We start from the raw sequence: 24194 nt of genomic DNA, 5'->3' as shown, positions 1-24194 counted from the left end.
TGGGAGGGAAGGAGAGGCCTTCGGGGCTGGGGCTGGACCCTTCCAGACAAACCGCGAAGTCTTCCGTCTGCTCGTCGCCCCCTACAGGCCACATCTGCCATCGCATCGAGAGCCCTCAGCCCGCACATGTTTTGCTCTACTCTTCGTTTGCCTTTCCCTGGACATCCAGATCCACCTTCCGGAGGGACTAGATGCGGCCGGTCCCACTCAGAACTTGGTCCTGGGAACACTGTAGGGGCCACAGGCCTCAGGGCTGGATTGATTTTTCTAGGAATAAGTGCTAGAGAAAGTAGAAATGTCTAAATGCGTGTGTAGCCGAAAGCTAAAATCTTCCCCATAAAAATCAACCCGCTTCCTCCTTTTATTGCAAATAAATCTGCCCTCCCTTCCTTTAGTTTTCTTTTCTTAAGTGGAATAAAAAGTGGATATCAGTAGTTGCCTTTAAATCTCAACGAGAGAGCTGTTTCCAGTGTCGTTTGTCGCAGATGCCTGAGTTCCGTAACATCAAACAAGGGTTTCAGGCTTCCCCCCGCCCTACCACTAAGTGCTTGCGATCATTATCTATGATATTTGCATTTCCCCTTCTGTGCTAAATCTTCGAGGTTTAAAAAGCTTAAACCAAAAAGTTTTTGAGGGTGCGACGGTCGGGCCCATCTTCCTGACATCTACCAGGACTTTAAACAACCGCTGGCAGGTTGGGGGTCTGGGTCCGAGAGTTTCCTGCCCTCCACGACATAAAGGAAGGGGACCATCTCTAGGCCGTCGTTCAAGGGTAAGATTTGGCTGGAAGGAAAGTTGCCGGCAGGTCTCTCCTGTTCACCCCGCCGCCTAATGAATGTAGCCCTGGAAAAAGCCCTGCGAGTCTCCGGCGGCGGCTTGTGGCTGAGTGTCACGCTGCTGGCGCAGGCTCGGCCGGTATTGCTGCTATGCGAGGAAATATGAGCGAGTAATTTTATAAGTAACAAAGGATCAGGGATGGAATGAGGCCCCTGTTATCCAATGTCATTTAGAAGCCTTGGATCAGCAGCTTCTTGAGGCTAAAAGTGAATTCAAGAAGCCCTGCCTTTCCCTTTTCCCAGGGGGTGTCAGCTAAATTTAGAAATAACCTCTCTATGTGTTTGCACAAATCATGTACCATTTGCTGTTTGTGTAAAAACCGATTAGCCAGACACAACTGTGAAACAACTTGTTACTTTTATAGCTGCAACACACAAACAAAATTAGATCCGTTTAGTTTTCCTTGTAAAAGGAGATTAGAAGGGACACACCCGGAGACCGTGTGGTCCATAATCTCCCCTCGGTGAAGGTTACCATTGCTCCTCTCTCGCGGTGGTTATCAGGTTCTTGTTTATCAAGTTAAACTATCTCACCCCCGGCAGCTTGTTTTATTTTAGGACCCTGATCCCGAAGGAATGTTTACTCAAGGACACAATAATGTTTACGGTTTACCAGGAAAACAGATTCGGTATTTGCAAGGAAGTGTATTTCAAAGCAACTCCCAGCCCACGTCGACAGAGGAGAAATGAGGCTAGGATCCGCGACGGGGAGGCATCTCCACCACCAGGGAGGCAAAGTGGACAACACTGGGCACTGGCCGGGTTTAACCAAAAGGACGCGCGCAGGGCCGAGCCGACAGCACTGCTACTCGCTCCAGTTTTTAAAAGCGATTTCGCACAAGTAATTGTAACAGCTAAATTAATTACAAAATAATTAGAATTGATGCCTTTTGAGGATATGCTGATAGTGGTGAGAACCAGCCTTCCACATCAAGATGTTTCATTTCTACCTTCATACTTTCTTTTAAAAGGTTTTTAACAGCTGAAATGCACATTAAAAATAATCTACGAGGACCTTCCCCATTCCTGCCCTACGATCTCGCATTTCACACTAACCTAGCCTAAGGTAAAGAAAAAAAGGGGAGAGAGGTGATGTTCAGCTGTTTTTAAAAGGGTATTAAGGCCACCATTCCTTGGCCTTTAGAAAGGCTTCGGATTGGAGGGAGAGGAAGCATCTATAGGAACCCTTCAGAAATCCAATTATGTTGTGAATTGATTATTGCCATATAAATGAGGTATCTTATTTGAAAATATTATGAAAACAAAACTATGTATTATCTATCAGATGAATATAAATAAAATCTCACTGCAAAATGTAAAATGCCTTAACATAAATTTTTAAAACCAGCTGGGTCTATTTACCACTTCCACTTAAGGAATGAAGAGAAATAATTTCAAAAATCTAAGATTTAAATGTTAAAAAGAGGAATGTTTGTAATTTACTTACTTTTCAAAGGATAATTGAAATGACCAGAAACTCTCTCATTTGGGAAGTTTTCACTGTGGAAGACACAAGTCTGGTCATTAAAAAAAAAAAAAAAATTTAAAGACTGCTGTTGTTTCGGTTTCTTTTTTTAAATGACAGCTTACTTTACAGAAATGTCTGGTCATTTAGATTTAATGGGTTGATATGAATGATATCACTCACATCCTGATTTTATGTGAAAACTAAAAGAAAAATATTAACACATTTAAAATTAGGCATACTGTTTCCTTTCTCCAATTAAAATTTTCTTACACTCAAATTATGAATTTACAAAGTTTGAAAAGCTCATTACTTGAAATTCCTTGATTTTCTGGGGAGGAGAAAAGGCAAAAACCATTTAAAAATCTTGCCATTTACTTCAGACAACTAAATAAAACACTAGGCTGGGCATTTTAAAAATTTATTTACAAATTTGTGTACAACACGATGGAATAACATTTAGAATACCATATATATTCATTCATATATAAACAGACTTTTATAATAGAATGACACTTTTTGCCTTTTTGAAAATTTTTTATATTTAAAATCTCCCAACGTCTCTATACATTCTTTTCTCAGATAAAACTTCGGAGAGTGAACCTTCAAAAAAAATGAAAGTTCAGAGCTCTAAATCTACGGAATTTGTTTTTTCTTAAAAAAATAAAAACCCCAAAAGGAAAGTCAATAATTTTTTTACAAATATATACAAAGAATTTCCCTCCCATCCCCACGGTACTAAGAGCAGGCGCCGTCGGGGTGCATTTTTGGAAAATTCGGTTTTCGGTTTTACCTGTATGGAAAGCTATTCCCGGCGGGCACGCGGTGAGTTTGCTCGACCAGCTTAAGTGTGCGCGAGGGGGCGGAGGCCGCGGAAGGTAGGCGTTGGGGGCTCAGGGGAAAGGAAATGGGGGAGAGGCAGAGTCCAGGATTGGGCAGCGGGACCGGGACCGGGCTCGGGACGGGGCTCGCAGCCTGGAGGTGCAGCTGCCGCTCGAGGCCGCCGCCGGGCCCTGGGTACCGGCCACTGGCGCGTCCCTATTGCGCCGGCCATTTGGCTTGAGCGGCGGCGGCTGCAGCGGCGGCGGCCGAGGCTGCGGGCTGCAGAAACTGTCCGGAGAGCGGCACGCTCAGGATGGGCGCGATGGTGGCAGTCGTCCGGCTCAGCGACAGCGGTTGGTGCGTGGCCATGAGCGCTGCCGACTGCACGGTCCCGGGTGGCCGCAGAAATGACTGCGCCGTGTTGCCGCCCCCGGAACCCCCAGTGCCGCCGGCGCCTCCAGCGCCCGCCGCCGAGCCCCCGGGAGCCGCGGGGCCCCCACCTATGATGTTCTCGATGCTGAACGACGGCCGTGCGCTTGGTTCGGACTTGATGAGCGACGCGGTGGTGCCCGCGGCGCCCGCTGTGCCCGCAGCGGCCGCGGCGGCGCCCAGGCTATTGAGCTGCAGCTGCAGGCCCGGGCCAAGCTGTGAGCCGAAGGCGGCCGCTTTGCGGCCCAGCTCGCCCGAGGGCAGCAGGGGCACGGCGGGAGGCAGCACTGGCGCCACCGGCGGCAGCGCGTACGGGTACTGGAGCGCCGCCGCAGCCGCCGCGGCCGCCGCCGCTGCCGGGTGCGAATAGGCACCGGCCGCCGCCGCCGGGTGCAGGCCGTAGGGGCGGCCGTAGGGTCCCGCAGCGCCGGCCGCCGCCGCCAGGCTGTAGGCGCCGAAGCTCTGCATCATGAGCGCCGTCTGCTCGCGCAGGTGCTCCTGCTGGTGGCGCTTGAAGCGTTTCCGGCGCCGCAGGAAGCTGCCGTTGTCGAACATGTCCTCGGACTGCGGGTCCAGGGTCCAGTAGTTGCCCTTGCCCGGGTTGCCCGGCTCGCGGGGGATCTTGACGAAGCAGTCGTTGAGTGACAGGTTGTGGCGGATGCTGTTCTGCCAGGCGGGGAACTTCTCCCGGTAGTAGGGGAAGCGGTTGCTGATGAACTCGCAGATGCCGCTCAGGGTCAGCTTCTTCTGCGGGCTCTGCAGGATGGCCATGGTGATGAGCGCGATGTACGAGTAGGGCGGCTTCACCAGGCTGTTCTTTGGCTTGCTCGGGGCCAGGCCTCCTGCCGAACCACTGCCCGCGCCGGGCCCGCCGCCGCTCGCGCCGCCCTCGTCGCCGCCAACACCGCCCTTGCAGCCGTCCGCCTCGGGCGCGCCCACCTCGCCCCCCGGTCCGGCCCCGACTCCGGCCGCCTCCTTGGGCAATGCCAGGGGCTGCTGGTGGGGCGGCTGAGGCTGTCCGTGATGGGGTGCTGCCGGGGGCACTTCGTCCGCCTCGTCCAGGCGCAGCTCCGGCGGCCCCGCTGGGCTATCGCAACCAGCGTCGCTGTCCTTCTCCTCCAGCCCGTCGTCGCCCTCGCCCACCACATCGATGTCCACGTCCTCGACCGTCAGCACCGTCTGGCCGGACATGTCGCTGGCGCTGCCGCCGCCGGAGAGGGTCATCCCTCCTCGGGGTTGGTAGCGGCGGCGGGGAGGGGGCAGAGGGCGATGGGGGTGGTCGGGGGCTGCCGCGGAGCTCAGGGGAAGAGGGTTTGAGTGCCCCCGAAAGATGGGGGGCAGGGAGAGGGGAGGGGGCCGCAGGTGGCTTGGGGCCCGCTCGGCTCAGCTCACACTCGGCGGCCCCGCATCGCGCGGCGCGGGCTCTGCCGTCCGCCCCCAGCGGCCGCGCTCCGCGAACTCCTGCCGTCCCTGGCGCTCGGTACTAGGTGCTCGCTACCACTCCCGGCCCCGGCGGTTCTCCACGCCGCGCCCCCTCACTTTGCCGGCCTTCCTCGGCCTCTGGCCCTGGCTTGGGGCGCAGGAGCGGTCCAGGCGGGCGCGGGACGCCGGGCGCCGAGCAGTTCGGGAGGGCGCGGGCAGGGGCAGTAGCGGGGGGGCAGGGGGCTGGGTGTCAGGGACGCCGAAGCCCCGGTAGTCGAAAGTCCCGTTTTAAGGACTGGCCTGATAGATTACTTTCTACTTAAAGATCCAGCGGGAGGCGGGGCCACGTGACCGTGCGTGACGTCAGGGCCGCGGCGGAACCGGCCAAACTCAAGTTGGTTCAGGGAATTGTCAACAAAGGGACCAGAGACGCGCAACTCCGCTCCGCACTGTGCGCCAGCATCCCCCGGGCCCCGAGGGCGCTCCGGCCCGCCCGGAGACCCCCAGCCCAGGCTGGAGCCGGGCCCTGGGACCCAGGGAGCGGGTGGGTGTGAGTGTGGGTGGGTGTGAGCGAGTGAGGGCGTGGGCCTGAGAGCGTCCGCGGGACTGTGCGACTGTCGCTGCCCTGCCTTCCCCGCCCCCTCTCCATTCCCCCTTCTCTGCCCCCCTTTGCCACACTCCTTAGACAGGGACGGGCGACCTAGAACGAGGTTCCCATACCGTCTTTTGAAAAGCAAAACTTGGTCTCTGTTTTGCCTTTTGTTTTATTGTTTTTAGCTTTAAAGAGTAAGAGCAGCGCACCCGGCTCCCTCCTGCTAATTAGACTTCAGATCTCCCTCTGGCCTCAGTGCTCATTCTGGGGAAGACACCTGCTGAGATGTCTTTTTCCCCCTCCCTCAACCAAACCACTTAGGTCCTGCCTGCTCTTTCCCGGCTGGATGCGAGCGTGTTTTCCTGTATGTATTTTTTCATGCGGCCACAAACAGCATCAGCTGGGGTTCCCGAAGGTCAGAAAATGGCTATTGATTAATCTATTAGAATAGTTGCCGAGAGAAATAAAAACGACGTAAAATAACAGGGACCCTATAAATAAAGAAGCCATAACTGGCTACTTGGAGTTGTTAAACGACTTAGCATATGAAAAAATCGGAAATGAGGCGCTGGGGAAGGAGCCGGCATTGGCAGCGGCCCGGGTAAGTCGAGTGGATCCGGGAAGAGGCCTGGTGCCTCCAGGTAGACGCAGCGCCCAGGGACGGCTGAAGAAACATGAGGTGTGCGGGCGGTGACTTCCCGGGCGGTGGGCATGGCCTCGGGGGAACCTGGGCAGTCTTGGGCACGCCAGCGTGCTGGGCTCTCCGTTGCTGCCAACTAAAGTGGATTTTGTCCTCTTAAGGTGTAGACAAATCCTCCAAGATTTAACTTCCAAGGAAACCAGCGGCGGAGCGGTTGGAGGAGGCGAGGATGTGTGGCCAGCGCACGCGGAGTGCAAGGCAAGTCAGTGATGGTAGGAAAAACTGTGGGGATTTCACTGGGACTGGAGGGGGAGGCACCGAAAACCGACCCCCAAGTGCGTGGCTGGGATGCGTGGACCTCACACCTCCAAGGAAAGTCAGTGCTCTTGACCCGGTGAATCCGCGATGCGCTGCCTCTTTCCTTCCGAATTTAGGCCGCCTAGTTGGGAGCCGCAAGAGCCTGTGCCTAGTGTGGCAGGCACACGTAACCCAATCCCTGTCTGTACACTGCGGCCTGGGAGGGGAGCGCCGGCCTCACCAGAGGAAGGAGCACGAGGGGAGGAGTTCCGAGAGGAAATAATTAGTGAAATATTTGCAGAAGATGCTGGGATGTGGATTTAATTCCGGATGGACAGTGGTGCTTCCGATTCCCTCAGTCTGTTTCCCCATCCACGATCTCCTCTTTCCTTGGCCTAGACACACTAAAAATAATTCAATAAAATAAAAATTTTAAAATCTGTAAACCTGCTTCATTACAGGCATTGAGACACACAGATTGACTTTCATCTTCATTAGACAGTTTCCCCGGATAGAATACTAACTCACTTGAGGCTGGGAGCAGGGTGGGGTGTGGTGACTCTATCCTGAGACGCCCGCTAACCTCCACGGGTTTTCTTTATCTAAATGATCCCAAGGTTGCACCCGGCCCTAAAACGCATCTCAGAGTTGATTTCTGTAGCTTCACAGCTTTGTGGCCCGCAGGCTTCGAACCGTTTACCATGCCGTCTAGACAGCCTTCCGCGAAACCGACCCGGGCTGAGCTGGCTGGCCACCGCCCGGAACTGCAGAGTTCGCGGTTGCAACTGCCTCAGCAACCGAAGGAGGGTCGGAAGGTCCAAAAAAAAAAAAGAAAAGAAAAGAAAAGAAAATCCTGAAATTTACACATTCAGGAACTTCCTTTGCTCTGCTTGGGTTGCCCAGCCCTAGAGGCAGGGGCGCGGGGCGCAGCGCTGGCCCTGCCGCGGCCTTGGTGGCTTGGCCCGCGTGGACAAGTAAGTGTGGACGCGTGCCGGAGGATGGTGGCTACAGGGCTCCCCTCACCGGTCTCGAAGTAGTCTCCAAATGAGGCTAATTTCGATTCTGCCGCCCGCCGAGGCTAGCTCTCTGGAATCCCTCCACGCCGCTGGTCGCTGCCTCCTACCCTCCCTCTGCCACGGCCGGGCCTGATCCGTCCGTTCCCCGGTGTCTCCTTGGAACCTCCCTGGGGAAGGGGGTGGAGGATGAACAACTCCCAGCTGCCGGTTCCATTTGTTGCGCTTTTTTCCTTCAACACAATAAAAGTCAAATTAATTGATTCATACCATTAATTACGGCGCGTAGCGTGAAAAGCAACGCTTCCCCTCGGTTAGAGATCTATTGTGCTAATCTCTTGTTCAATCAGTGTTACCATCTGATGCTGGGTCCGGCCCTTACAGAAACTTTTCGACTCGATTAGCTAAATGATGAGACGTGCACAACCTACTGGCTGCGGCCCCGACGTCCTGCGCCCGCGCCGGCCTAATATCGATTTCCAGCGGAGGCAGAGGATTTTTCCGTGGACACTCTCGGCTCAGGAACCGGCCGCCGGCTTTCTCCCTCCAGGAGGACCATAGCGCCCGCACAACCTCCGGGGGCAGGAAGGAGGCGAAGCGGCGGCCGGGAAGGGAGACAGGAAGGTTCCTGCTGGCCTTGACGCAGGAGGCTGCCCCAGCGAAAGGGTCCGATCCCGACGCTGTGCAGGGTCCTGCCGGAGACCGGCTAGATGCCGGGCTAAATAAATTTGTTTGCCGCGTAGTTGCAGTTTGCAGCCAAAAGCCCGCAGGTCGTCAGTTACCGCCAAGCTGTAGGACAGAGATGGAATAAGCGAGATAGATAGAGAAAGTGAGACACATGTAGTGGGGGGGGGGAAGAAAATGTGATAAAGGGAAGGGAAAAGGGTGTATGTGGATAAAAAGTTTTTGAGCCTCAAGGGGTTATTCGAGAGGTAGAGAGAGAATGAGTAGACACACACACACAGTTACGAGTTTAAGTGACTCTTTGAGTCTCAACAAGCGAACTTCCCAGGAGAGATTTAAAAAGGAAGATGGCAGCCAGCTGCCTCACCTGCTCAAATGTTTGAAATGTTACAACCAAAGGAGAATGGAATGAAACCCCTTTGGTTCCTCCTGGAGCGGGCAGAGTACGTGGTACCCCGCTGGGAAAGCCACCTGGACGCGGTGGGAGTGAGGGGTGGGGCGAGTGGGGATCTAGGTTCTAGCAACAGGAGGCAAGAAGAGTGGAGTCCGGATCGATAGGAAGGAAATTGAGACGTTTCCAGGGGAGGGGAGATTTAGTGTGTGACTCCCGGGCGGGGGATGGGGGAGGGAAGAAATGGATAGAAAAATTTATGATGGAGAAAGGGAAATTAATTACAGCCCATTTTGGGTTCTTAGGTGGTCAACACTGGAGGAGGGGCACAGTTAGAGTGCGGAAGGCGGGAATTGCCCACCTACCCCTCACCAGGCCCAAGTGAACCCAGATACCTCTTTTCTCTTCTTTTAAGTCAGAGACAGTGCCAGTGACTTGAATAAATCGTTGGCGCGACGTGAGATAGAATCATCACGCCCGCGCGCGGGTGCAATTTTCTTACAATCCGGGGCGTTGGGACCAGGTTCCGGGGAGTGAAGGGCGTGTCCCCCACCAAGAGCAGTTATTCTGTGTCCAAGAGGGAGCAAAACGTGGGTGGGGCTATTAGAAAAATACCCCTCCTTTCTCCCCAACAGCCCCGCGCCCACAACAATCAAAGTCTGCTTCTTTTGACAATCTGCATAGATTTGTTAAACTATTACCGGCCTCTTTGTCTGGATAGCCGCCAACAAGGAAGGTGGGAAAGGGCAGAGGTGATACCCAAGGCCCCAACCCACTCAGATTATTTCCATTTCCCAAAGCGGGGAATTTTTAACTCTCTTACCCACCCACCCCCCCCCTTGTATACCTCTCCGGATCTTTTCGGGGTGGAAAAAAAAGAGGCTATTTTAGTGTTCTTGTTTGGATTTGCATCTCAAAACTTCATTTATTTTCAAGGTGTCTGCCACTCAGGGTCCACGCCAAGGCGTGACTGTAAATGGCGAGAGACCAAAAGGAAAGGAGGAGAGAAAGAGGAAGAGAGAGAGGATGGTTTCGAATTTATTTATATTGGAAATGTATAAACATCCATTCTGTAAAAGGCAACACGTTTAATTAACGATGAGAGAGCAGTTAGGGGCAGAAAGCTAGTAAAATTGTGTGATAAATTTATGGCATTGTTAGCGTGCTTTTAATTATGGCTATTATGTTAATTATTTCACATTAGCATGGAGTTATCAGCAGCATGTCAGATTTAATCAAAACGAGCCTTTCTCTCGAAAATTGTTCTTTTCATCCACGAGGAGAAAGGTCCTGGACAGGATCGGGGCTTAAAAATGACTTGGCATTGAAAGCCGGAGTCTTTCCGACACCGTTTGGAGCGATGCGGCCAGGCCCGGCTGTCCGCTGGGTCCCTCCGGGCTACCGGCAGCTCGAGGAGGAGCCCAGGGCTGGGTTTTTAGGAATTCACCATTTTCACCCCCTTCGGAGCCGACACTTCATCATGCGAGATCATTCTGTCAAACAATATGATGCTGCTCATTTTTATCTGTCCCGCTTTACAAAATCCCCATTCAGCCGGCCGAGGAGCAACAAAAGCCTCTGAGCAGCTCGGCAGCCGCTGGCAGCCACAGCCTCCCCGGCGCGCGAGAAAGAAAGGCGAGAGGGGCCGAGGAAAGCAGGCGGCCCGCGCGCGCCCCTCTCCGCCCGAGGGAACGCGGCCTGCCGGGGCCTGCGCACCCAGGTGTCGGGTCCTCGGGTGTGGCTCGGGCGGGACACGCCTCCCTCAGGCCCGCGCCCGCCCTCGGCCTCCCTGCAGGCGCTGGGCGAAAGCCCCCATCCCTCCCCGCGAGCGACTCGCCCACCCAGGCCACATCGATTCCTTAATCACCGCCGATCGATTTATTGGGAGCAAATAAATAGCCCGTTTTGGAAACGTTTCAATTGCTGGCTTGATGGTTGGGGCGCTGACGCGGGAGGGCGGGCAGGGCCGTGGGGCGCGCGCGGGAAGGGACTTGTGGGAAGGCAGGGAGCTGAAAGGCCGAGCGCCACCCGCCCCGGCAGCCTTCAGAGCAGTGCGTGGAGCAGACCTCCACGGGTCCCCCGGCGCTTTGGTCTCTGGAGACGCCCGGCCTCCTGGAGGGTTCCTCTTGTCCTCCTCTGGTGCCCGGCTCCCTCTGGCGGCCGGGCGGGCAGGACCTCAGCGCCCAGCCCTTCCGCCTTGTTAACGTCCAGGCAAGTTGGCCCGGCTTTCGGATGCCTCTGGACAGTCCCCGTCCAGGCCCGCGACCCAGCCCGAGTGGAGGGCCCGGGGCCCACAGAGCGCGGCCTCCCAGGCCTTCCAGCCCAGGCTGCGGACGCCGCAGCCTCCTCGCCCATGGGCCGGACGCGGCCTTCCTGCCCAAGACCACTCGGGCCCCCGCCCCTCCTGGGACAGGGCTGTGGACAGGCCAGCTGCTGCCTTATTTTTAGCGCCATTCCATTCGCGCGGTTATATTTAACTCGACCCACTCCTCCGAGGAGGTCGCTCGGACATCGAATTCTCCACATCGCAGCTTGGGCCCGCCCGCCTTGCCTCAGGGGCAGTTCCTCAAGGGGCAGATTGGAAAACCCCTGCTTAAGAAACCTTGACATATCCGGAGGTTGGAGAGGACAGGATTGGGAGAGAGATCTGGTTCTAGGGGCAGTGGCTACCGCGCCGGCAGTGCACTGGGTGGGGATTCCGCCTTGTGTGGGGGAGGGGAGGAAGGGACAGGATGAGTCCTGTGGGAAGGATTCTTTGCGGGGAGTATTGTGTCCATTTCTTACTTATGCATGACCCAGAACACTAGGTGACCTGGAAGACCTCTCACGACCCTGCCCTTCGAAAAGTTCATCATTTAGTGTGCATGCAGGAATCCCTTCTCTACCCTCCAGTGCACCCAACGGGATATTTGATTTCAATGGTATGTTAGCTCCTCAGTTCCAGCCCAGTCTTCCCTTGGCAAAATCTTAAAAAGACCATGCCAAAGGCTCACTCACATCCTGGGGAAAGGACCCACTTGGATAACATACAGAAACACCATTGTGATCCACGCTTTATTCACAAAGAATGTCAGTTAGCAAACAATGCAGAAGTCATGTACTAAAGTTACACTAACATGATGTGACATGGATCAGGGATATGGAAACACATTTTTTTGTTTTTCTTTGAGACGGGGTCTCACTCTATGTCCCAGGCTGGAGTACAGTGGTGCAATCATAGATGGCTGCAGCTCTCGACCTCCTGGGCTCAAGCCATCCTCCTGCCTTAGCCTCTTGAGTAGCTGGGACTACAGATGCATACCACCACACCCAGCTAATTTTTTATTTTTATTTTTTGTAGAGATGGGATCTCACTCTATTGTCCAGGCTAGTCTCAAACTCTTGGCCTCAAGCGATCCTCCCACCTCAGCCTCTCAAAGTGCCGGGATTACAGGTGTGAACCACCCTGCCAGGCCAAAACACATCTTTTAAAATTTAAATTCTTCTATCATTTTTAAAGAAACAAGTTTTCTTTGGGTCAAACGTAGGTATCTCTGGCTGCCTTTTTTGGTAACTCTCATTCTAATACAGAAATTTCTTGGATTTAAGTCATACCCGCAGCTGAATTCAGGGGGAGAGGATATATAAGTATATAATATATATTTAGTTACTCATTTATTCCTTATTAGTAATTTATTGAACTGGTGTAGACCTGGAAAGTACTAGGAATGAAAAGAAGAATTAAACCCAAGATTCCTCAAGGAAGAACCAGGCAAGAGAATCAGTGTTTGTCATGCAGGTTGATAGGTGCCATGGCAAGGGGAAACAGCGCAGAGGAGGGCCTTTCTCACTGGGTAGGGATTGAGAAAGTGTGAAACCTTCAATACAGAAGATGCTACTGACCAGCTAGCTCTGACTTTAGGGGTTTCCAGAGGAGATTTGGGAGAAGTTAGAATCTGGGATACTTTGGGAAAAGAAAGTACTAAGTTGGATGCCTAATGGTACTTCTGGACAGCCAGAAAGTACTTGGTCTCAAGGGAAATGGACAATAGATGTGTGATAAGGAAACAGAAAGGGATAGAAGAAGAGAGAAGGGAAATGTAAAAATTGAAATTTGCTTAGAAATTTTGTCTAGGTATAGTACATTTAGACTACATGGAAGTATTTGACTAAAAAACACAGGGAAGAAATTTAAAAGGGAACGTAGATAAAGGAAAAGATCCTTTGAAAAGAAAATATTCAAAAGGCTAGTTGTTAGACCCAGCTCTTTTTCTAACCTTATCGTATTCATCAAGGGCCAGGCACTGGAACTACAAAAGTAAATAAGAAGATAGACTCTACCTTCAGAATGTTAATTCCAGAAGGGCAGGAATTTTTTTCTGCTCACTGTTGTATCCCTAGCCTCCAGCCAAGTACTAGGTGTGTAGGTGTGGAGGTATGGCTCAATAAATATTGCTTAAATAACCAGATCAGTAAGACATATTCTCACTCTAATGGGGGACTTATTCAAGGAAGTCCATAGCTAAAATGTAGTGTGATGAGTTATAAATACATGATAGAATGTTACAGGAGCGCAAAAGAAACATAACTAACTATGCCTGGGAAAGAGAATAGGTGGATAGGAAGGTTTCCCTAAGAAATAATACTTGAGCTGTTGTGAATGATAAGCAGCAATTAGGTGGAGAAAGAAAGGAACAGAGTTCTGGGAAAAGAAAGAGAACATAGCACAAGTAAAGACACAGATTTATGCAAGACACAAGGAGCAGTATGTGGTTTGGTATAACTGAAATGAGATAAGGGAATGGCCAGAGTAAAATAATAAAGACTCTTGAATACTGGGCTAAAGAGCCCAAAGTTATTAAGAAGCCAGTAAAGGTCTTTAACTGATTGGCATGATTGAAATAAAATTTTGGAACTATTCTTTGCGGGAATGTGAAGGATAAACTGAGGGAGTAAAAGACTGGAGATAGCAAGGAGGCTATTTCGTTATCTTATTAAGAGATGATGAAGTTGCAATTTAAATTATTGGCAGTGAGACTGGAAAAGAGGAGATGATGATGACTTTGAGAGGACTGAAGAAGTAAAATGGATGGAACTAAGTGGTGTCTGATTGCTAAGGAAGAAAGAGTTCACAGTAACTCCCAGATATGAAATTTGCATGTCTAGAAGAAATGGTGTTATCATTAATTGGGAAGAAGAATACAGATGGAGAAACACTCTCTAGTCCCTTGTTCCTCAGTCATAGACATGACTACTCAGATTATTCCCTTAAATGTCAGTTGGAGCATGCCAGTCACTCCTCTGGTCAAAAACATTTAATTCACATTGAATATGATGACTCATGCTTGTAATTCCAGCACTTTGGGAGGCTGAGGCAGGAGGATCGCTTGAGGCCAGGGGTTTGAGACCAGCCTGGAAAACATAGCAAGACCCTGTCTCTACAAAAAAGTAAAAAGTTAGCTGGGCATGGTGGTACATGCTCATGGTCCCAGCTACTTGGGAGGCTGAGGTAAGAGGCTTGAGTTAGCCCAGGAGGTTGAGGCTGTAGTGATCAATGATCCTGCCACTGCACTTTAGCCTGAGAGATAGAGACCTTGTCTCGTACAAAACAAAACAAAACCAAAACTGTTTAATGCTACCTCATTGCTTGTAGAAGAAAACCCAAGCCCTTTAGTAAGATACTTCAGGTGTACCATAATCTGGCTCCAATATACCTTCTAGTTTCCTTTGCACTCCATGCCCCTGCCCTATGGGACTATAATGCATTCCCAGGACACACTGTGGCCTCCATCCTTTACCAGTTATATGACCTTGAGTAAGTTCCTTAAACTCTCTGTGCCTCATATCTTCATCTGTAAAATGGAGATAATAGCATCTTCCTTATGGGGTTTTTGTAAGGATTAAGGATGACCAAATCACTTAGAATAGAGTTTGGCACATAATTAAGGATCACTCAAAAAAATTTTTAAATAGATTGTAATGCTTTCTCCTGTTTTAAATTTAATTTATTTAATTAATTTATTTATTTGTTTTTATTGAGAGACATAGTCCCAGCCTTCTAGGAATTTTCAGTTTACTTATGAAGAGTAAGAGAGGCAGACATTGTAAGCCCTTGAAGGTAGAGACTGAGAGGCTTAGATTTTTTTTTTTTCCCCCTGAAAGTGACTATTACAGAATTTTGAGCAGGGAAGTGATGCGACTGGATATGTGTTTTAGAAATATCACTGTATCATCAATGTGGAGAATGGGCTGAAAGGGGGAAGATGAGTTTAGTTTTACACATACTGAATTTGAGGTGCTGGTGGAATTTCTAAGTAGAGATAATTAGTAGAGGTAAGCATTTGGAGTTGTACTGTCTAATGGAAATATAATGTGAGCTGTGTATGTACTTTTAAATCTCTAACGCCCACATTTTAAAAAGTAAACAGATGGGTACAAAAGATATTTAGAAAGAATGAGTAGACAGTATTTGACAGCACAACAGGGTGACTATAGTCAATAATAACTTAATTGTACATTTAGAAATAACTAAAAGAGGCTGGGTGTGGTGGCTCACGCCTGTAAAATCCCAGCACTTTGGGAAGCCAAGGCAGGCAGATCATCTGAGGTCAGGAGTTTGAGACCAGCCTGACCAACATGGTGAAACCCCTTCTCTACTAAAAATACAAAAATTAACCGGGCGTGGTTTTGCGTGCCTGTAGCCCCACATACTCAGGAGGCTGAGGCAGGAGAATCACGGGAACCCGGGAGGTGGAGGTTGCAGTAAACCGAGATCATGCCACTGCATGCCAGTCTGGGTAACAGAGCGAGACTCTGTCTCAAAAAACAAACAAACAAACAAAAAAACTAAAAGAGTACAATTGGATTGTTTGTAACACAAAGGATAAATGCTTGAGTGGAAGGATAGCCCATTTACCATGATGTGATTGATGCGTATTGCATGCGTATATCAAAGTATCACATATACCCCATAAATTCATATACAACTACTATGTACCCACAAAAGTGTTTTTTTTTTTTTTTTTTGAGACAGAGTCTCGCTCTGCCGCCCAGGCTGGAGTGCAGTGGCGTGATCTAGGCTCACTGCAAGCTCCGCCTCCCGGGTTCACGCCATTCTCCTGCCTCAGCTTCCCGAGTAGCTGGGACTACAGGCGCCCGCCACCTCGCCCGGCTAGTTTTTTTGTATTTTTTAGTAGAGACGGGGTTTCACCGTGTCAGCCAGGATTGTCTCGATCTCCTGACCTCGTGATCCGCCCATCTCGGCCTCCCAAAGTGCTGGGATTACAGGCTTGAGCCACCGCGCCCGGCCGAAAGTTTTTTAAAAAAAATAAACAGGGGGCCGGGCGCGGTGGCTCAAGCCTGTAATCCCAGCACTTTGGGAGGCCAAGACGGGCGGATCACGAGGTCAGGAGATCGAGACCATCTTGGCTAACACGGTGAAACCCCGTCTACTAAAAAATACGAAAAACTAGCCGGGCGAGGTGGCGGGCGCCTGTAGTCCCAGCTACTTGGGAGGCTGAGGCAGGAGAATGGCATAAACCCGGGAGGCGGAGCTTGCAGTGAGCTGAGATCCGGCCACTGCCCTCCAGCCTGGGTGACAGAGCAAGACACCGTCTCAAAAATAAATAAATAAATAAATAAATAAATAAACAAACAGAAACACATAAAGTTGATTTTTTCTAATGTTATGACATTAACCTAAGTGAAATTGATTTTAATGATACATTTTATTTAACCCCAAAATATTTATTTTTATTATACCTAAAAATATTAATATTTCAGCATGTAATCAATATAAAATTTAAGACATTTTTCATTTTTTCATACTAAGTCTTTGAAATATGGTGTGTATCTCAATTTGAGCTAGCCACATTTGAATCGTTTCATAATCACATGTAACTAATTGTTATCATATTGGACAGTTCAGATACAGATCTTAAGAGAGAGGTCAGGACTACAAATAAACATTTGGGAGTCATCAGTGTTCAAGTGTGGTATGTCACGCAATGAGAGTGTGTTAGCTCAGTAAATTAGAGGATGTGGAATAAAGAAAAAGGATAAGGAGATATCATAGATGGTAAAAGGAAGAAAGGCCCATAAAAGAAAGTTTGAAAATAAATAGAGCATAAATTGGGAGCAAGTATTATCATGGAAACCAAGAAAGAGGGAGTTTTGAGAAGATAAGAGTAGTCAATAAGGTCAGGTGCTTTGAGATATATATTTATTATATGAATTTGTTTTTCCAGAGACAGGGTCTCACTCTGTTGTCTAGGCTGGACTCAAACTCCTGAGCACAAGCAGTCCTACTTCAGCCTCCTAAGTAGCTGGGACTACAGACACACACCACCTTGTGTGTCTATATGTAATTTTTATATCGATATTAAAATAAGGGTTTGGTCACCTCTGATAGGAATTATTTAAGTAAACTAGATTGCTTATTTAATAATTATTATGATAGGAGGATTATTGAAATATAAGTGGATTGCTTCTGATGAGGTAGTTATTGGGAGTAGATACCATTTCCTTATTCTGTGCATAGTTGTAAAATATTATTGTTCAATTTCATTACAAACTATGTGTGTTGCTTTTCTATGAACTTATCCCACAGTCACAGTGGCCAATCATTTATCCCGACTGGCCTGGAACAATTCCAGTTTAAGTCTGCTTTTCAAATATAATCTTTTCTAGGGCCTTTTTTAATTCTCAGAGGTGTCCCAGTTTGGATAATAAAATATTTGACTACCCCATATGTAGTTGATGTAACTTTTTTTTTGAGACGGAGTTTCGCTCTTGTTGCCCAGGCTGGAGTGCAATGGCTCAATCTCAGTTTACTGCAACCTCCGCCTCCTGGCTTCAAGTGATTCTCCTGCCTCAGCCAACCAAGTAGCTGGGATTATAGGCATGCACCACCACACCTGGCTAATTTTTTGTATTTTTAGTAGAGACAGGGTTTCACCATGTTGGCCAGGCTGGTCTCAAACTCCCGACCTCAGGTGATCTGCCCGCCTTAGCCTCCCAAAGCGCTGGGATTACAGGCGTGAGCCACCGCCACCAATCGTTGATGTAACTTTCAACACTTGGAGCCCAACTGTGAAGCTGCCCATCGGGATGTACTAATGGATAGGGAAGTGCTTGAAACAAATGTAGGTACCACTTACTATAGTTTTAATTGCCTCCCAGGTAGGTCAGGGCTTCTCTTTTCACTCTCTTGAGGTTTTCTGAGGGGAAATTAAATCAGCAAGATCTGCCAAATAAGACTGTGACTGAATCTTCTTTGTGACCCCAAATACATTTATACATCCCCACCCTATCCACACCACCAGGATGAGGAAGATGATGAAAGTGATTTATGATGCACTTGTTATGTGCCAGATGCTCTCCTATGCAACTTACATGTATTTATTTACTACTTAACGACCATCTTATGAGGGAGGAGTGCTAATTATTCTCATTTTACAAGTGAGGAAGGTCATCAGACAGGATCTGGACCAATACAGTTTGACTTCAGAGCCTAGGATCTTCATCACGACTTTGTACTGCCCTTTCCTTCCCTTTCTCATCTCCAGTAGCTTTCTCACTGGCATCTACAACTGAATTAAACTTTTCAATGGGGGAATATTGTTTGTTTTTATACTTTTACTATTAATTATTTGAATTATGGAAGATGATATACAAAGAACAACAAGAGATCTTTATTATCTAGTCATTATTGCAGAATTTGATATTTTGCTTTTTTATGAGATGAAGATATGTCAATGATTTTGTGCTTTTCCTTTAAAGGGTCATAGTTTTGTTTTTTGTTGTTGTTGTTGTTTGTTTTTTGTTTTTTTTTTTGAGACAGAGTCTCATTCTGTCACCCAGGCTGGAGTGCAGTAGCATGATCTTGGCTCACTGCAAACTCTGCCTCCTGGGTTCAAGCAATTCTCCTGCCTCAGCCTCCCGAGTAGCTGGGATTACAGGTGCACGCCACCATGCCTGGCTAATTTTTGTATTTTTAGTAGAGATGGGGATTCACCATGTTGATCAGGCTGGTCTCGAACTCCTGACCTCATGATCTGCCCACCTCAGTCTCCCAAAGTGCTGGGATTACATGCATGAGCCACTGCGCCCAGCCTCATAGTAATTTTCTTGTAACTCGTTTTGAGAGCCTTCTCAGAACAGACAGTTTCTAGGGGAAAAAATGAATGTAGAATATTTAGTAACTACTTATAATTATGATCTATTACTACATTCCCCAAAATATAGCAGCTTAAAATAACAAACACTTATTTTCCCATAGTTTCTGTGGATCAGGAATTCAGAAGGGGCATATCTTGGCAGTTCTTGCTCAGCATCTTTCATGAGGTTACAGGCAAGCTGTTGATTGGGGCTGTGGTCATCTGAAGCCTTGACTGGGGCTGACTTACTTGGCCATTTGGAGGTGGCCTTAGTTTATTGTCACATAGATCTTTCCATAAGACTGCCTAAGAGCCCTTATGACAGGGCAGCTGACTTGCCAGAGCAAGTGATAGGAGAGAGAAAGAGCAAGAAAGAACTCACAAAATTTTTTAGCCGGGTGTGGTGGCTCATGCCTGTAATCCCAGCACTTTGGGAGGCTGAGGCGGGCGGATCACCTGAGGTCCGGAGTTCGAGACCAGCCTGACAAACATGGTGAAACCCCGTCTTTAATAAAAATATAAAAACTAGCCGGGGGTGGTGGCCGGCACCTGTAGTCCCAGCTACATGGGAGGCTGAGGCAGGAGAATTGCTTGAACCTGGGAGGCAGAGATTGCAGTGAGCCAAGATCGCACCATTGCACTCCAGCCTGGGAGACAGAGCGAGACTCCATCTCAAGAAAAAAAAAAAAAAAAGAAATCGCAAATTTTTTTTTTTTCTTTTTAGATGGAGTTTCACTCTTGTTGCCCAGGCTGGAATGCAATGGCATAATCTCAGCTCACTGCAACCTCCACCTCTCAGATTCAAGCAATTCTCCTGTTTCAGCCTTGGGCATGTGCCACCACACCCGGCTAATTTTTGTATTTTCAGTAGAGACAGGGTTTGTCCCTGTTGGCCAGGCTGATCTTGAACTCTCAAACTCAGGTGATCCACCCGCCTTAGCCTTCCAAAGTGCTGGGATTACAGGCTTGAGCCACCGCACCCGGCAATCACAAAGTTTTTTATGACCTAGTTTCGTCATGTACTATCAGTTCTGTAGTATCTGTCGGTCACACAAGCCAACCCTGATGCAATGTGGGAGTGTATGATATAAGGGTGTGAATACCAGAAGGTAAGGACCCCAGAAGGATCACTGGGGGCCATCTTGGAGGCTAGCTTCCACAATCTACCCTGTATTAACATTGCTCCCACATGCAAAATGTACTCACCTTCCCCCAAGATTCTCATAACTCCCATTTAGTTGCAGCATCACTTCAAAGTTTAGAATTTCATTGTATAAATCACGTTCAGGTGTAAATGAGACTTCTCAGGTTTAGTTTCATAAGTACAGCTCCCTGAGTACAGTTTCTCTTGATCTGAAGACCTGTGAACTAAAGAAACAAGTTAGCTTCCTGCATGCATACTCAACATAAAATGGTAGGACAGGCATAAGTTAACTGCTACCCAGACACTCCTATTCAGAAAAGGGGAATAGGGAAGTCGCACAAGAGTAACTGGTCCTTAGCAATTCTGAAATTCAGTTAGGCACTGATTGGCTTTTCCTTGATTAGGTCTCAAAGCCTGAGAATAATTTTCTACCTTCTTGGCTCTTGTTTCCACCCTCTGAGTCATCCTTCTTTTTTCATGAAAGGTAACATGTTTTTGCAACCAAGTAGTTTTTTTTTGTTTGCTTTGTTTTTTAACCTGCTTTCTGCTGGTAGAAGTTTGCAAAGTAGGGGATCCAGAGGCCTCTTTTCATTTTGTACTGTCTATGTCACTTTCAGTCCAAGCTGGCAAGTGTTTCTGCCACTATAATTCTCCTTTGCTGATATAATTCTCCAGATATCTCCTGTCTTCCTCATGGCCATGTATGTTGATGGAAATTAGCCCCATTCCAGTTCCAGAGGTTGAAATTTGCTGATTTAATCCAAACGTGGTAGTTTCATTTACATTGCCAAGCATTAAGACTTGGTCAAGTGATGCCATCTGGCCAGTGAGACAGAAGGGGAAGATTGCTTAGGGGTTACTGTGAAAGATTTTCTTTTCTGACAAAAGGATCTCCAGGGAAGAAAGCATCTCTCTTCTACTAGACATTGGTATGCCTGCATAACATTCTTACAGTTATCATTTCATGGTTCTGAGTCTGGCAGAAGAAAAAGATGGAAAGCACTTAGGTTCTTCATTATGTAATTGTGCGACTGAATTAATCAATGCTGGAAAACCAAATTTTCTTTATTTTAAAATTGGTTGTGGGAGGCTGAGGCAGGAGAATCGCTTGAACCCGGGAGGCAGAGGTTGCGGTGAGCTGAGATGGCGCCATTGCACTGCAGCCTCGGCAACAAGATCAAAACTCCATCTCAAAAAAAAAAAAAAAAAAAAAAAAAAAAAAAAAAAAAAAAAAAATCAGTTGCTAGTTTTGGTCATGAATTTCAAGTGAAACCTAGTTGGTATGGCTGTGCGGTTGTTTTTTGGGGAGAATGGGGGCCAGACGCTCAGGTGAAGACTGGAGAAAGTGGGTATTGAGGTGCAAGCAATGTTATGTGATTATGTGTTTGCCAAGTACAGTGGGTGTCCTTCACAAAGAAGGGATTATTGGCCGGGCGCGGTGGCTCACGCCTGTAATCCCAGCACTTTGGGAGGCCGAGATGGGCGGATCACGAGGTCAGGAGATCGAGACCATCCTGGCTCACCCGGTGAAACTCCGTCTCTACTAAAAAATACAAAAAAACTAGCCGGGCGAGGTGGCGGGCGCCTGTAGTCCCAGCTACTCCGGAGGCTGAGGCAGGAGAATGGCGTGAACCCGGGAGGCGGAGCTTGCAGTGAGCTGAGATCCGGCCACTGCACTCCAGCCTGGGTGACAGAGCGAGACTCCGTCTCAAAAAAAAAAAAAAAAAAAAAGAAGGGATTATTATTGTGGTTGTTTCTTTCCCCTTTCCTCTCCCCGCTCACCCCTTTCCACTATCCCCACCTCTTCTCTGTGTCCCTGCTCCTCTCTGTTGTCCTCTTCCCCTTCGCTTTTCCTCATTCTATATTCCCTTCCCCTTCCTCCTTCTCTTCCTCCTGTGAAGCTTCCTGATTCTCAGTCTCTGAGCTACCATTTATTTGCATGCATTGTCTTATTCAGTTCTCTTAAAGACCCCATCTAATAGGTACGGGTAATATTCTTAGTGTTTAGTTGAGAGATTAAGGAACTTGCTCACGATCATGCAGCTAAAAAGTGGCCACCAGGCATCTAGCTTAAGCCTGTATGATTCCAAAGTCTGTGCTTTAACCACTATGCAGGAGTGAAAGGGACTCTTCCACAAGAAGGACAATTTGCTAGCTGTCCGTGTTAAATTAGTTAAGTTCATATACCTAACTGGTGGATATAAACAGAAAACTAGGGTTAAAGCTGTAATTCTTATGGGAGCCAACATTGTAGCTTTACAAAATCAAATTTTAAATGTTTATTTTCCTTTAAAATGAAGGAAATGGAAACCCAAAAGTTTAAAACAAGATCAAGATTCTAATTTCTCTAACTGGTTGTTTGCCTGTTAAATTAGCCGGCTCCGTACAGACCTGATCATTTTGCCCAGTTTAAGTAGCTAGATGAGTAAAATTTCAGTCCCAGATCCTCTCACCCACCCCCACCTATAATGAACTGTTAAAAGGGTGGCAACCACTTCTGATATTTCTCTTTTTTCCTAGAATACTTTACACCATGCCATGGCCAAGAGACCTAAGGGGATGAATCTTTGTTTATTAGTGTCCTGATTATGCAGTTGTTTAATGGGAGTCATATTTAGTTTTGACAGGTATCTTTCCTTTTTAGAAATAGGAAATTGGTCTCAAAAATGCTCATGGAGTCTTCTGTTTCTGGTGGTCTTATCAGTGTATAACCCACTGGGACTCCTTAGGAATTCAAGTTTTTTTGAAGACGGTGCCTTAAAGAGGAAAATGTTTTCTTTGTGATCTGATTTGGGTGTGTTTAGAGAAAGTGAAATTTAGTTTGGAGGTAGGCAGTCCCCTTGTCCCAAGGCATTTAAAGTTTTTGAATATTCACTTCTACTTATTTAAAAGCCTTAGAGGAAAACAGCTATACCTACTTTTTTGTTATGTAAATTAATGTACATACCGACTGGAATTGTTTATATAGGGGATTTTGACTGTGGTATTGTTTGCCTAAGGAAGAAAACATGGTAACAATCTTGTCATGCAATATTTACAGTCTGCAAGCAGTATATATTTAGGGAATCTTGCTAAAATATTGCATGACAGGAGATTTCAATAAGCATGTTTAAATGAATTCTAAGAAACCAGACAGAAAGGAAATATGCCTCTTTGGTTCTGAAACATTTATCTCCCTGGGTGGAAAAGGGTAGGGGTAAGCCTTTGAATGATAGATAGTCCAAGAGAAAAATTCACATTAATCCATAGTTTAATGTGTTCCCTAAATGTCTTAATTACTTTTAAAGCCCTGTAAATAAATAACATTCAAAGGATGTAAATTAATATCCTAAGAAAATGACTTTCTTGATCTAAGGGCTCCTGTTTCAAATAATATTTATAAGGCGCTGCAAATAATTTTCAGCCTAGAATGAAGAAACCTGCAGTTGGGAAGCATGAATTTACCACCTATTAAGGTAGGAACATCTTTTGTTTTGTTTTGTTTTTCCAAGAGGCTTATCCTTGCCCTAGGTATTCACATGTTATTTTACAAAGGAAGGAAGGAAGGATCAACTCTTCCAGGGATAGGACAGGCTTATGGAGAACCCCAGAGAATCTTGAATTGCTAGATCTTAACGGCAATCACAGCACTTTGGAAATGAATTCAACATAACCATGTTTCTTTTATTTCTGAACGAAACATTTTCTGTCTTATATAAAGAGGTTGAAAAAAGTTTGTTTTAAATTAGCACTGATTTTCTGAATTAAAAGTGAATGCTTCTGGTCATAATGTTTCTTGCTCTCCTCTCAAATAGTTAAAACAGAAATCTACAAACTGGTTACCATTTTGGAGAAGTTTTAATATTGAACTTTGATTCATAAAACTCAGCTTATTCTTTCATTCTTGCATCCTTCCTCCTCCCCAACACATGAAGCTTCTGTGATATTTCGAACTTTGACTATGACTCACGATGAGAAATACATTTCATAGTCATGACCCAGTGTATATAAAATACATGTAACTACATATATACATACATGAAACACAAGTTTCACAGAACAAAATTCACACTGTGTAATACCATATTTTTTTCTATTCTAGTAAAAAAAAAGAATGCTAGTCAGACCCACAAAATTGATTTCATGGCCCACTAATGATTTGGGACCAACAGTGTGATAAAACACTATCAAGATTTTAGGAAGTAATAGAATGAAACAAGCATATTCTTATTCACTTTGGGGAATGCTGAAGCGAAATAAAACCTCCCTTCCTTTATGTTGCCCTTCACATTTTTACCTAATTACTTATTTCCTTCACATGTTATTTTCAGATCTGGGATTTTA

General features: G+C 47.4%; 1 protein-coding gene across 1 annotated transcript; it reads right to left on the bottom strand.

The window, feature by feature from the left end:
* Positions 1–2708: 2708 nt before the first annotated feature.
* FOXD3 (forkhead box D3) lies at positions 2709–5268 on the bottom strand. The gene has a single exon (XM_050772819.1). The coding sequence runs from the start codon at positions 4774–4776 to the stop codon at positions 3340–3342; it is 1437 nt and encodes a 478-aa protein (XP_050628776.1). The 5' UTR covers positions 4777–5268; the 3' UTR covers positions 2709–3339.
* Between the last annotated feature and the right edge of the window lie 18926 nt (positions 5269–24194).

Source organism: Macaca thibetana, chromosome 1, assembly GCF_024542745.1.
Source record: "Macaca thibetana thibetana isolate TM-01 chromosome 1, ASM2454274v1, whole genome shotgun sequence".
Lineage (NCBI taxonomy): Eukaryota > Metazoa > Chordata > Mammalia > Primates > Cercopithecidae > Macaca > Macaca thibetana.
The sequence above is the reverse complement of the archived record's forward strand: the minus strand, read 5'-3'. Positions and strand labels throughout refer to the sequence as shown.

What these genes read in the sequence shown, in the direction of transcription:
- FOXD3 (XM_050772819.1), bottom strand. Translation starts at nt 4,776, where the DNA reads ATGACCCTCTCCGGCGGCGGCAGCGCCAGCGACATGTCCGGCCAGACG.